At 35.6% G+C, this 12,101-nt stretch overlaps 3 protein-coding genes across 4 annotated transcripts; all 3 read right to left on the bottom strand.

Moving 5' to 3' along the window:
- Nucleotides 1–1,448: 1,448 nt before the first annotated feature.
- LOC125604436 (L-Ala-D/L-amino acid epimerase-like) lies at nt 1,449–4,252 on the bottom strand. 2 transcript variants are annotated; one of them, XR_007336208.1, is made up of 7 exons: nt 3,791–4,252; nt 3,574–3,684; nt 3,220–3,436; nt 2,817–3,150; nt 2,678–2,739; nt 2,403–2,514; nt 1,449–1,617 (listed from the first exon to the last, which is right to left on the bottom strand). XR_007336208.1 is itself a non-coding variant. In XM_048774830.1 (6 exons), the coding sequence occupies exons 1-6, from the start codon at nt 4,205–4,207 to the stop codon at nt 2,456–2,458; spliced, it is 1,200 nt and encodes a 399-aa protein (XP_048630787.1). In that variant the 5' UTR covers nt 4,208–4,252; the 3' UTR covers nt 2,292–2,455. The 2 variants fall into 2 exon arrangements, 1 of the variants encoding a protein (XP_048630787.1); XM_048774830.1 differs by lacking the exon at nt 1,449–1,617 and having other exon boundaries at nt 2,292–2,514.
- A 97-nt stretch (nt 4,253–4,349) lies between these two features.
- Nucleotides 4,350–7,970, bottom strand: LOC125604440. The gene is made up of 2 exons (XM_048774833.1): nt 6,281–7,970; nt 4,350–6,097 (listed from the first exon to the last, which is right to left on the bottom strand). The coding sequence occupies exons 1-2, from the start codon at nt 7,968–7,970 to the stop codon at nt 4,350–4,352; spliced, it is 3,438 nt and encodes a 1,145-aa protein (XP_048630790.1).
- Nucleotides 7,971–8,464: 494 nt separating this feature from the next.
- Nucleotides 8,465–9,664, bottom strand: LOC125604439. Its single transcript, XM_048774832.1, has one exon. The coding sequence runs from the start codon at nt 9,662–9,664 to the stop codon at nt 8,465–8,467; it is 1,200 nt and encodes a 399-aa protein (XP_048630789.1).
- Between the last annotated feature and the right edge of the window lie 2,437 nt (nt 9,665–12,101).

Raw genomic sequence — 12,101 nt, 5'->3', positions numbered from 1 at the left:
GATTGTCAACCAAAGAAAAACAACTGTCTAATACGAATTCTCTATAAGTATAACGATGTTTTCATTATCAAACACACATGAAATACGATATAGGATCGTAACTTACTATACCTATAGCACCATAACGTGTTAGGTTAACCGAACAAAAAAATCTAAGATAAAACAAATGAAAAGTGGGGTCGAAGCGTGGACTTGTGTCGTCCCAATATATGTTGCCGGCTCCCTTTACCGTCATTATTACTTCTATCAACCACACACACTGTGATAATAATAATATGATGGAGAAATGCATTTGTATATGTATATATGAACATAACTAATTCAATATGTTAACAAGAACAATAATCAATTAGTTTTCTATACAAAATGATGATATCTTGAGAAGATCTAAGCGTGCGTTTGGGGATAATCATTGCCACAATCACTCATTGAAACTTTCTTTTGTAGTTTTTTTTTTCTTTTTGCGCTACTTGTAGTAAACTAATGAACATATCCTACTCTCTTTTGTGTAGTACTTTTAATGGAAATATTAGTTGTTCAATATTCATTGGTAACAAGATTTTGTCAATTTCATTAAGGTTTACATAAACATAACTAGAAGATGAATAGCTAAACGTGTACATTCGTTGGAGAAAGATCACTAATCTAGCAAGAAAAGAAGAAACATGAGCGTATATCATACAAACATGTGTCTTCGACTTTGAATTTTGATGTTACGACGTTTTTTTTTATTATTGAGAAATAGAAAGTGTGGGTCCAAAGCATTGATCGTGATATGAACTTTAAGATTCTCACGCCTAGTGAGTATTGTCACGATTTGTATTGTTATTATTGCTCCTCTTATTTGAAAATATATTATATAATCCGATCTTAATGCTTGTTGGAGATCAAAGATGATAAAAAGTATTTTGAATCATTTGTATTTCTTGTAGCTTATCGTGGTTATTTTGTAGAAGAAAAAACAATTTATCAAAAAAAATTCAGGAAAATTTTGTAGATTTATCTACTTCCAAAAATTTCATATTAAAACTTAAAAAATTATACAATTATGTAAATTGGACCTTTATCAGATTTATACATCTACTAAGATTTCCACGCCTCACCGGTCACCACCACCACACCTACTACCACTGTACACTCGTCTTCTTCTTTTTTTCTCCGCTAGAAAAGCATTTCATTTTGACTTTTCCGCTCTTGAAAAATTTCACTCTTTGATTTCCAATTACAATAAGCTGTTTTGTTAATTTCTATTTACATAAATAATGATTTTAGTAAGTGACTACAATAAACTGTTGACTAAAAAGAGAGACTTCAATACACTATGCAAGTCGTTGACAACAAACAATGAATAACTCTGAAAATGTAATACCCCAAAACAAGTACGACTTCTGTTGAGTTATATGACCTATAAGCTATTCACTTGTGAATTTGACTGCTTGTTGCGAGTGTTTCAGAAACAAACCAATCTTAATGTGATGAATGTCTTACATTTATTTGGAACACATGTTACAAAACTTGCAAGTTACATTCACTTATTTAACGAAAACTGGAAATTTAGGGCAAGGTGTAATGCTTTTCTTAAGCACAAAAACTAACATCAAACTTGAGGTTGGTTCACTATGGCTCCGACTGGTGACATGTTGTATTAGAGTTGATTTACAATAAAAGTTACAATCCGATGTAACTTGCAGTAAAAATTATGTGGTAAAAACTGCAGATTTATGTAGTGAGTTCGCAGTAAAAATATGAGTTATTATTTTTTAAAATAATCGACTGGTAACACTTTCGATGTATAAATTGTAGTATTTTTTATTTCAAAAAATAACATTTATGGTAGATTTAACAAAATAGACTGAAAATATAAAATATATAATAAAAATATTATAGAAATATACTTCGATATATATATATTATAGGAAAGGTATTTATATATTTTCATAATTTTGTATATAAAATTTTGAGTTACCAAACATAGTTAACAATTTTTTTTTAAATAATAATTAATTTCAAATAAGAAAATCTATAAAAAAAAGTTTGACTAACTAGTGCATAATTACGTGATTTTTTACAATGGTTTGGTAAGTGAAGGAAAGTAAACTGAGAAATGATTACCATGCAATTAATATATTAAACTGTTAAAAAAATTAAAAGTAACCGTAATAATCCGTAGAAAACAAAATAACTACCACATCAACTTCTAATACATACAAAATGGCTTGATGTTGATTAATTATTTGATTTACCAATTTTAAAGAGATAACTCAAAATTGTACCTCAATGATAACACATGATAACTCAAACACAAACTCAAAAAATAAAAAATTAATCATGATTGGTAACATTTTTGAGTTATGGACATAAATCAAACTTAATCATTTGTAACTCATGTCACCAATCAAAGCCTATGAACTACATAAACAAGGACTCTAGTAGACTCCTCACAAAGCAAGTGCATTCAGTGAAGATATCCTCCGTGACCGCCTTCATCAGTAAACTCATAGACAGCACCCAGTGCTGCCAACAAAAACCACCCTCATTAGACTTTGAATCTTAATCGATGGTTAGCGTTTCACATAACGAGTTCATTAGTAGTTATGTTTGAACAGAAGATGGGGCTACAAGCCAATCATACTTTTAACAGGACAAGATGCAATATGAAGAAAACAAAGAGTGATACCTTTGTAGCCACCTTGAACGGGATCACTAGCTAGAAGAAGTGGAGTGTCCAAGTCGATGAATCTGCGCATCACGTCTAACATTGTTAGAATCTTGACATTCAGATTATCAAGAAACGAGTTCTTTTACATATTCAGCACCTGAAACATCCAATGCCAGCAGCAAGGTGACCGGAGAACCCCATTGCTAGTCTAGTCTCCACCATTCCCCCTATCATAAGCCCAATTCCAGACGATCTAGCCAATTCAATTACCTCAAGGGCCTCGAGGACACCGGATTTGGCGAGTTTGATGTTAACAACATCTACCACATCATCTTTTATGATTTTCTTGAGATCAGTCAAGTCTCTACAACTCTCGTCAGCTGCAACCGAGACTCCAAATCTGTCCTTTGCAACTCGAGTCACATGCCTGAGACCTTCCCAGTTGTCTCTGTGGACGGGTTGTTCAAAGAGAACCGGTGTAACCTTCATTTCTAGAAAAAACAATCACAACAACTTCAGGATATCTGAAGACCAGCAAATGATTAAAAAGTTATGTTTACCATGAAGCTTTTGGAGAACTTCAACAGCTTCCTCTGTGTTATAACCCTCATTTGCATCCAAAATGAAGGAACAAGTAGGATGGATTTCACGTATAGCCTGGAGAACTTCTATATCAGCCCTAAGGTTCTTCCCAACCTTGAGCTTCAAGGTTTTAAACCCTTCTTCTCTGTACTTTGCAGCCAAGTATGAAGCTTCAGCTGGAGAAACTATCGGAATCTGAACATAGAAAGATCATTCAAATCCACATCTATGAGAAACTATACTTGAATAATGTTCCTTTACAGTTCCATCATGAAACAAACACAAGAAAATGAAGGGAACTGTATGTACCACAGGAAGAGTTAGAACCAAACTGTAATATCGGTGGTGATTGTATTGGAAGCACCACCAAAGAGTTTCCACAAGGGAACTCCAACGCTCTTAGCAGCAGCATCAATCATAGCCATCTCCACCCCCGCTCTTACCTTTCACATCCATTAAACAACATTCTCTTCATCAAATACATTTACAATGAAAGTTAAACGCTTTAAGCAAAAAACAAGCTAAGAACTAAAAAGCTTGAGACTTTACAGAAGCAAATCGATGCCCAGGGAGAATCCCGCCGATCTCCTCAAGAACGTGACCTAGCTTCATCTCCGGCAACTCTTTGAGAAGCTCGCAAGCTTCCCGGGATTTAACCATGGCCGTGAGCTGATCCTCCGCCGTCACCGAGGGTAAAATCGGAGCTTCTCCCCAGCCGACGCATCCGCCGCTGAGCTCGATCCGAATCGCGACGTTTCCGACGGAATCGAGGCGCGACGAAGCGATGGTGAAGGGGGAGAGCAGGGGGACGTTCAGTTCGCGGTTCTCTGCTTTACGAACCTTCACAGTGAAATTCTCCGTCAGGGTTTTGAACCCAGACGCCGCTGACATGACGGGGATAAAGGATTTCGGAGAATTTTGAAAATTGAAGAGTTGGGAAGACGAAGAAGTTGCGATCGAAAACATCTTTTTGCTTTAGAATGGTTTAGGATTTAACAGCCCCAAGCAATACAAAAATCTCACTTGGTATTTTTATTTTATTTTTTATTTTATTTTTTTTGTCAACATTTTTATTTCATAAGAAATGAGGATTGTACAATGCCCATTGCTAGTACCAGGTGATTACATATTGTTGTTTATTCCACCTGGCTTTTTTCGCCAACTGATCAGCAGTTACAACAAGGTGTCTAGGAACATGAAGAAAAGAAAAGCTATTTTGCTTAGCAATGCTTACTATATCTTTAACTATGGAAGTTGCCTCGTTTATGTAAGTTGCATGCATTCTCCCATCCATAGCTTCCATTCTTAAGCATTTGAATAGCTCCCCACAGTTCCCTATGAAAGTAACATTATCGTACCTGAGTGTTTGCGCTTGTTGAACCGCTAGCAGCATGGCCATTGCTTCTGCCACCAATGATGATGAGGTAGGCTCGATTGCAGAGCTTCCTTGAAATCTAGGAGTGCCTTCTATGCTTGTTAAGGACCACCCTATACCAGCTTGATCTTCTGGTGACTTCCAGGATGCATCTACAATACAGAAATGGTCTATACGTTGGGGAAGAGAATGGAGAAACGAACTCAGAGGGAAGGCAATCTGAGATTGTGTTGCAGTTGAATGTTGTGGATTATTGACTGAGTTATGATTTTGCGCCTCTTCCCACAGTTGTTTATCCATTATCGCTGCATGGATAACTTGAGTAATGTGATCTCTTTTGTTCTCATAGACAAGCTTGTTGCACATCTTCCATAATCTCCACCCAAGGTAGAAAGGAAGTGTATCAGTTATGCCTTGTTGCATACGTTCCATCAGTTCCTGCAAGAGACTAAGAGTTGTATTCAGATGATCAAATTGGGGACAAGTATTCAACAGTGATAGTTTCCAAGCTTCTCTAGCAACTCTACAGCCAAAAAGCATATGTTTCACCGTTTCTACTTCCTCCCCACATAGTTGACAGTACCTATAAACTCTACAGCCTCTGATATTAAGATTTTCTGCAACAGGAAGACCATTATGGATACACTTCCACCAGAAGAGTTTTATCTTTGGAGGAATTTTCAGATTCCATAAATTATACAAATATTTATCACGCTGAGCTATTACAGGATCAGAAGGAACCTGATTATGAGCATTCTCCTTGTCAATAGCTTTCTGAATGTGATAGCCCGTTTTAACGGTATATGCTCCAGTCTTGCTATACATCCAGTATGCAGTATCATGTGCCCCTGTAATTGACAAGCGAATACTCAAAATTTTAGGGATATATTCAGGATGGAACAAAGCCCGAAGCTTAGAAATGTCCCAGCGTGTGAGACAAGGAGCAAGAAGATCCTTGACCAACAGATTTGGTAAAATAGAGGAAGCAGGACCAACAGGAGCAACATTATGCGGACCAGGAAGCCAATTATCAAACCAAACTCTAGTCCTCTGACCGTCTCCTATGATCCATTTCAGCCCTCGTGTAATTAGAGGAAAGGTCTGAACTAGACTTCTCCAGGCAAAGCTTGAGGTTTGATAACTCCTGGAGTCCAATATGTTCGTTTTCCGATAGTACTTAGCTTTATAAACCCTTGCTAGCAATGAAGAAGGTTGTGTAATTAGGCGCCAGACTTGTTTAGCTAGCAAGGCTTTATTAAAAGCCATCATATCCCTAATACCGAGACCTCCTTCCTTCTTTGAAGCAGTGATTTTGTCCCATGCAATCCATGATATTGAATGCTTGTCTTTATTGGCCGACCACCAGAAGCGCCTCATAGCTTTGGTGATTTCCTGTATAAGAACTTTAGGTAACAGGAAACAAGACATTGTGTAAGCAGGGAGAGCAGTGATCACTGCTTTCAGCAACACTTCTTTACCAGCTGGGGATAGGAATTTGGAGTACCAATTTTCTAATTTATTTTCAATCCTTTAGACTATATATTGGAAAACCTCTTTCCTATTTCTACCAACATATTCAGGCAAGCCTAAATATCGACCAAAACCTCCTATTTTTGTTATACCAAGATGATTAACAATTCTTTCCTGAAGGTTCTGAGGAGTACCTTTTCCAAAGGATATAGCCGATTTGTTATAGTTGACTTCCTGACCCGAAGCCTTTTGGTAAGTCTTGAGGATTTTAGAGATGTTAATGGCTTCTTCTTCTGTTGCTTTACAGAAAAGGAGAGAATCGTCCGCAAAGAGAAGATGCGAGATAGGAGGGCCACTTCTTGAAGCTTGAAACCCATGAATCTTCTTCTCCTGAATGTTCTGTTTGATTAAACGTGATAAGCCTTCAGTGCAGATGATGTATAGATACGGAGAAATAGGATCACCTTGGCGCAGTCCTCGTTGGGGCTTGATGGTCCTAGATGGCTCTCCATTGATTAAAACTGAGTATGAGACCGTTGAGATGCACTTCATAATCCAATCTCTCCATTGTCTGCAGAAACCCATTTTCTCCATCACCAAATCAATAAAGGACCACTCAACCTTATCAAAAGCTTTTGCAATATCAAGCTTAAGAGCCATAAACTTATTTTTTAAGTTTTTTGTGTGGAGGGAATGCATAAGTTCATGGCTTATGAGAACATTATCTGTAATAAGACGACCTGGAATAAAAGCTGATTGGTTTTCAGTGATGATATTGTGAAGCCAGGGTTTCAACCTTTCAGCTAATATTTTGGAGATGATTTTATAAGCTACATTGGCTAGGCTGATGGGTCTATAATCCTTGATAGTGATGGGATTTTCAATTTTAGGTATTAGGCATATATGGGTCTCATTAATTCTAGGGTCAAGATAGGATTGCTCAAAGAAAAGATTAATGTATGAGAGAACACCTGGTTTGATGACTTCCCAATGCTGTCTGTAGAAAGCTGCCGTCATGCCATCAGGACCTGGTGTTTTCTCGGGATTCATAGCAAAGACCGCATCTTTTATCTCCTTCTCTGTTACTGGTCTGGTAAGACTTTTGTTGATATCTTCTGTAACTGTCAGAGGTATACCATTCATGAGGTGGGGATCTATAATAATTCTTTTTCTTGTATATAAATTTCTGAAATAAGTGAGGATATGAGAATGGATATCTTTGACAGTGGAGTAATGCTTCCCTGCTTCATCGTGGAGGTGAAGGATTCTATTGTAGCTTCGTCTCTGTTTTGTTTTGGCGTGAAAAAACTTCGTGTTCTTGTCGCCTGCTTGTAACCAGAGAATTCTGCTTTTAGTTCTCCAATACTCCTCTTCTAACCTGTACTGTAATTGAAGTTGAGCCTTCAGCGTTTGGAGATGAACATAATCAATAGCAGGAGCTTCATAGGCTTTTTGAATGTCCATCTTTAGTTGTTCAATCACCTTCTGTGAATTAGTGTTCTTCTTGCTCCTCCAGATTGACAAAGCTTTGCGACATTTGTTGATGATAGCATGAATGTCTCCATATGTGACGTTGGCACAGTCTTGATTCCAGGCTTGCTCAATGACTTGATTGAAGTCAGGCAGTAGTCTCCATCTCATGTCATATCTGAAGAGGCTGACCTTCTTCCATTTCGTACCTTCAGTGTTAAGAAGCAAAGGCCTGTGATCAGATCCTATCCAAGGCAAAAGGGTCACAGTAGCTGTTGGATACATTTCAAGCCAATCACTATTAGCTACTGCTCTATCAATTCTAGACATAATCGAGTACTTTGACCTTTTGCCAATCCAAGTGAAATTTCCACCAATGGTTTTAATGTCATGAAGACCAAGGGTAGAAAGCATTCTATTAAAAGGAGATAAAGAAGTAACTGACCGAGTTAAACCACCCTGCTTCTCATGTCTTGTCTTTATATCATTGAAATCACCTAACATCAGCCTCGGTTTATTCTCCAGATAGCCTGCATTTTTAAAAGATATAATACTGTGCCATTGGCGATTACGATACTTTACAACTGGGTTTCCATAGATATAAGACAACCAAAAAGTATTGGTGCCTTCTTGTACACACATGTCAGTATTATACAGAGAGGGGTTACCCAAAAAACTAAGCCCAACCCCATCATTCCAAAAGAAAGCCGCACCGCCGCTACTACCATTAGCTGGGATTACAAAAAAATTCTTATAACCTAAATCCCTAGCTAAATCTTGTACCAAAATATCTACATTCTTAGTTTCTACGAGAAGCATTACTTCTGGATTATAGGACTTTTTGATGTCCTTTAAGTGGGGAATTGTCAAGGGGCTTCTCAAACCTTGACAATTCCAGTGTAAGATCCTCATGGCGCCTGTGATGGTTTAAGGTGAACCATCAAACCATAATCAGGATGTTCAGTCTCTTGTCTTTTCGCTGATGATGAAGTATGTTGAGAATGAGGATCATCTGGAGTCTTCCTCTTTGTACCTTGCTCAGGTGGGGTAGGTAATATCTCCATATGTTGAGGCGGGGGTTGCTCCAAGTGGCTTTGCTGCATTTCCTGGAAACTTGTTCCTCTAGGCGTAGGCAACACTTCTTGCACAAGGGTAACCGTACCTACAGTCCGCTCCTGTTCTTCTGTATTGTTGAGCTGATCTGTCTGGACGCTATTATCATGACTCTGGTTCAGATTGATGTACTCACTTACAGCAGTACCAGATGACTGACCCGCCTCCCTTGAAGTAATATACTCCTCAATTGCCGCACTTCTTTGTTGAGCAGTTACATAAGGATTAGAGCCAATGTCCATTAGCTCATATTGCCTTTGTTGCAGTTGAGGAGAAACATCACAAGCTTCATATCCATGCTTTAGACTTCCACAGAGCATACAGAACTTTTGAAGGCCTAAGTAGCGAAATTCAAGTTCAACTGGTGGCTGATCCTTCAGAAGTTCCACTGTTCTTGCAAGAGTAATAACATCATCTTCATCAAAAAGGATTTTAACCCAGACTTCAGCTTCCTTTGTAGTAGAGGGTTCTATGATAGAGACTTCATCAACATATCCCAGTTTTGATCCAATACTTTCCACCATTCCATGGCGACGATACATATCAGGAAGATTATAGATTCTTACTTTGAAAGGGATCTCCCTCAAGAAGCTCGGGTGATTTCTATTCGACCAACGATCCAGAGCGACGATCCACCCTCGGTAGGTGTAACGTTGCTTTTCTAATACGTTGTGGAGATGATGCTCCTTTTGATAGTAGAAGTTAACGGTTCCATCATCATTGATTTGTCTCTCCACCTTCCCAACAAGTTGCCAAATCCTCGGCAGAGCTACCTTTATCCCCGCTGGATTCTGATGGAAAGGATTAAGACCTTTAGCTACCAGACAGAGGCGATGGTCTTTTGCAAACTTCTTCTGAGCATCCTCATGAACGATCCACCTCTCTTTGTCTGCTCCAAGCTTGAGATCCTGTAGAGCTTTCCATATGATTTTTGTAGGATCTGCTTGCTGGTAGTTGTCCTGATTGGGATCAGGAGATTGATTTTCAGATTGCATGATGAAAGCTTGAAATTTTGGTACAGGATTCGCGATCGATCGAAATTCTCCTAGAGAGTTCTGGAAATCGCCTTGCGAAGCGGTAGAGAGAGAAAGTTTTTTCAGTCGGATATATTGTAACTAATATCCTAGTGAATCCATTTATTTTTCTTTTTCTTTAAAAAGTCTACTAAAGTTTTTTTTTCTTCCTTCAATTAAAACTAGGCTGAGCAATCAGGATCTCGGGATTCGATTTGGTTCATTCGAATTTTGAGTTTATGGATTCATGATTTCAGCAGATATTGTAAAAGTCCGGATCGGATTTTGTCTGGATTCAGTCCGAACTTAGTCACATGTCCAAGATCTGGTTAAATCCGAAATAAATTCGGTTTCTGATATTAATCAGATTATCGATTTCTAAAAGTATTATCTTGTACTCGATTAAACTCAATATATTTCTAATCTATTCAATGAATTTGTGTATTAACTTTCTGAAACCATATTGTTGTCTTTTAAAATAATTCTCAGAAACTCGTCTATCAATCATACGAGACACCTCGAGACTTGTCCTTGTACTATATTTGACAACATGAGACATATCATGGAAAATAAAAGCTTTGTAAGAGAGCAAAAATCATACATAATGAAACATAAAATAAAATAAAATAAAATTAAGAACTATCAACTCTATAAACTTAAGAAACATTGTTTAAATTTTTTGAAACATTGTTTAAACTTTAGACATAAACTTATTATAATTGAACTTCAAATGCAATTGTCAAAATATAAAAACATCAATATTGACCAAATATCAAAAACATATATTAAACTTAAAGCATTTAGATTAATTATTCATGTAATATATGATTATTTTAGGTACTTAATAATATCTTAGTGTACTTTGGATACATATTATGGATCAACATCAGATTTAGAACAAGTTCTTTTGAGATTTGAATATTTCAGACTTTTCGGATATCCATTTTGGTTTGGGATCGGGTTTGGATTCGGTTAGGATAAAACCTATAACACAAAATACTGTAGAACTAAATATTTTCGCTATTTATTTCAGGTTCAAAGTGGTTCAGATTTACTTTTATCGGATCATGTTCAGTTCAAATTTTCGGATTCGGTTTATTTGCCCTAACGCTAATTAAAACTGTAGCTAAGAAAGAAAAATTCTTTAGCTTTCAGATGTGTATTGTCATCCAAACTAGTCATGCATTTACAATTAATTTAGAATAGGGGGGGGGGGGGGGGGGGGGCTACTGGTAAATACATTCTCATGAATTTTAAAATTTTTAAGAATCCATTGTTATTGGTTATTGGATTTCAAAAATCTTATTACTATCCATTGTTATTGGTTTAAAAAATTTCAAAATCCATTCAAATCTTTTATTATTCAAAAAATTTAGTTATTATTGATTCTCTAATTCTAACTAAATCTAGTGTTATTGGGAGATGAATTCTATTCATTTTTACTCATAAGACTCAACTTTCAAAATATCATATGTATCCATGTGATTTTCAAAATCCTTGTGGTAAAAAACTAGAAAACAAAATAATTATTCTTACCAAATATCTATTGCACCTTAAATCCAAATTATATGTTCAAAACTATAATTCACTACATTTATATACTTTTACATTTTTGAATACATAATTATTTTTAAAAATATTATTGTTTTAATAAAAATATTAATAATTACATTTAAAAATCTTATTTTAAAATATTTTTTAAAAATAGTTTCAAAAAACATTTTCGAATTTTAAAAAGAAAATTTGAGAAAAAATATTTTTGTAAAAAAATAGAAAAATAATAAAAATGTTCGAATTTGAAAACATATAATTCAAAATTATATAAAACAACTTTTTATTTTTTTTATTACTTATACATCTATATAGAAAGGGGTAAAATGATCTTTTACCTTTTTAATGAAACTTCTTCTAGTCATTTTCTTTTTTCTTATGCTCTTTTTGTGACAATTTGTTTTTAAAATGGCTATTTAATTTTTTTTTTCAATTTTGTATGTATCGGTATTATTTTATTTTTAATTTGAAAGAACAAAATAAATAATCATGCTATATAATTTAGAAAATAAATAGATTCTATATTTATTTTACAAAAAAATGATAGAAAAGATGTAATAAAAATTCTTGAGAATTTATATCAATCTAAAAAAGTTATGATCAAATTTCATAAGTCAACGTATATAAATTTTCACAATCTACATAAGTTTTTAAAATCTATTAACTCTCAAAATTCATAAACTCTACACAAATTGATCTCCCAATAACCTCTCCTAAACTTTTAATGTCCTTTGATGGTGATCTTTGACTAAGCCAAATAAATAAACCATCATTTGATGGTGATCTTAGACTAAGCCAAATAAATAAACGGTCATGTGATGTTGATTTTGACTAACCAAATAAGATCACCATCAAATGACCTAAATCA

Source organism: Brassica napus, unplaced genomic scaffold, assembly GCF_020379485.1.
Source record: "Brassica napus cultivar Da-Ae unplaced genomic scaffold, Da-Ae ScsIHWf_550;HRSCAF=826, whole genome shotgun sequence".
NCBI classification, from domain to species: domain Eukaryota; kingdom Viridiplantae; phylum Streptophyta; class Magnoliopsida; order Brassicales; family Brassicaceae; genus Brassica; species Brassica napus.
This window is presented reverse-complemented; position numbering and strand designations above follow the sequence as displayed.

Coding starts and splice junctions, on each gene's coding strand:
- LOC125604436 (XM_048774830.1), bottom strand. CDS start 4,207: ATGTTTTCGATCGCAACTTCTTCGTCTTCCCAACTCTTCAATTTTCAA. Junction 3,437..3,573: donor CAATCACCACCGATATTACA/GTTTGGTTCTAA, acceptor TTCTATGTTCAG/ATTCCGATAGTTTCTCCAGC. Junction 2,515..2,677: donor CGTTCAAGGTGGCTACAAAG/GTATCACTCTTT, acceptor TTTTGTTGGCAG/CACTGGGTGCTGTCTATGAG.
- LOC125604440 (XM_048774833.1), bottom strand. CDS start 7,970: ATGCTTTCTACCCTTGGTCTTCATGACATTAAAACCATTGGTGGAAAT. Junction 6,098..6,280: donor GGCTATATCCTTTGGAAAAG/GTACTCCTCAGA, acceptor TCCTATCCCCAG/CTGGTAAAGAAGTGTTGCTG.
- LOC125604439 (XM_048774832.1), bottom strand. CDS start 9,664: ATGCAATCTGAAAATCAATCTCCTGATCCCAATCAGGACAACTACCAG.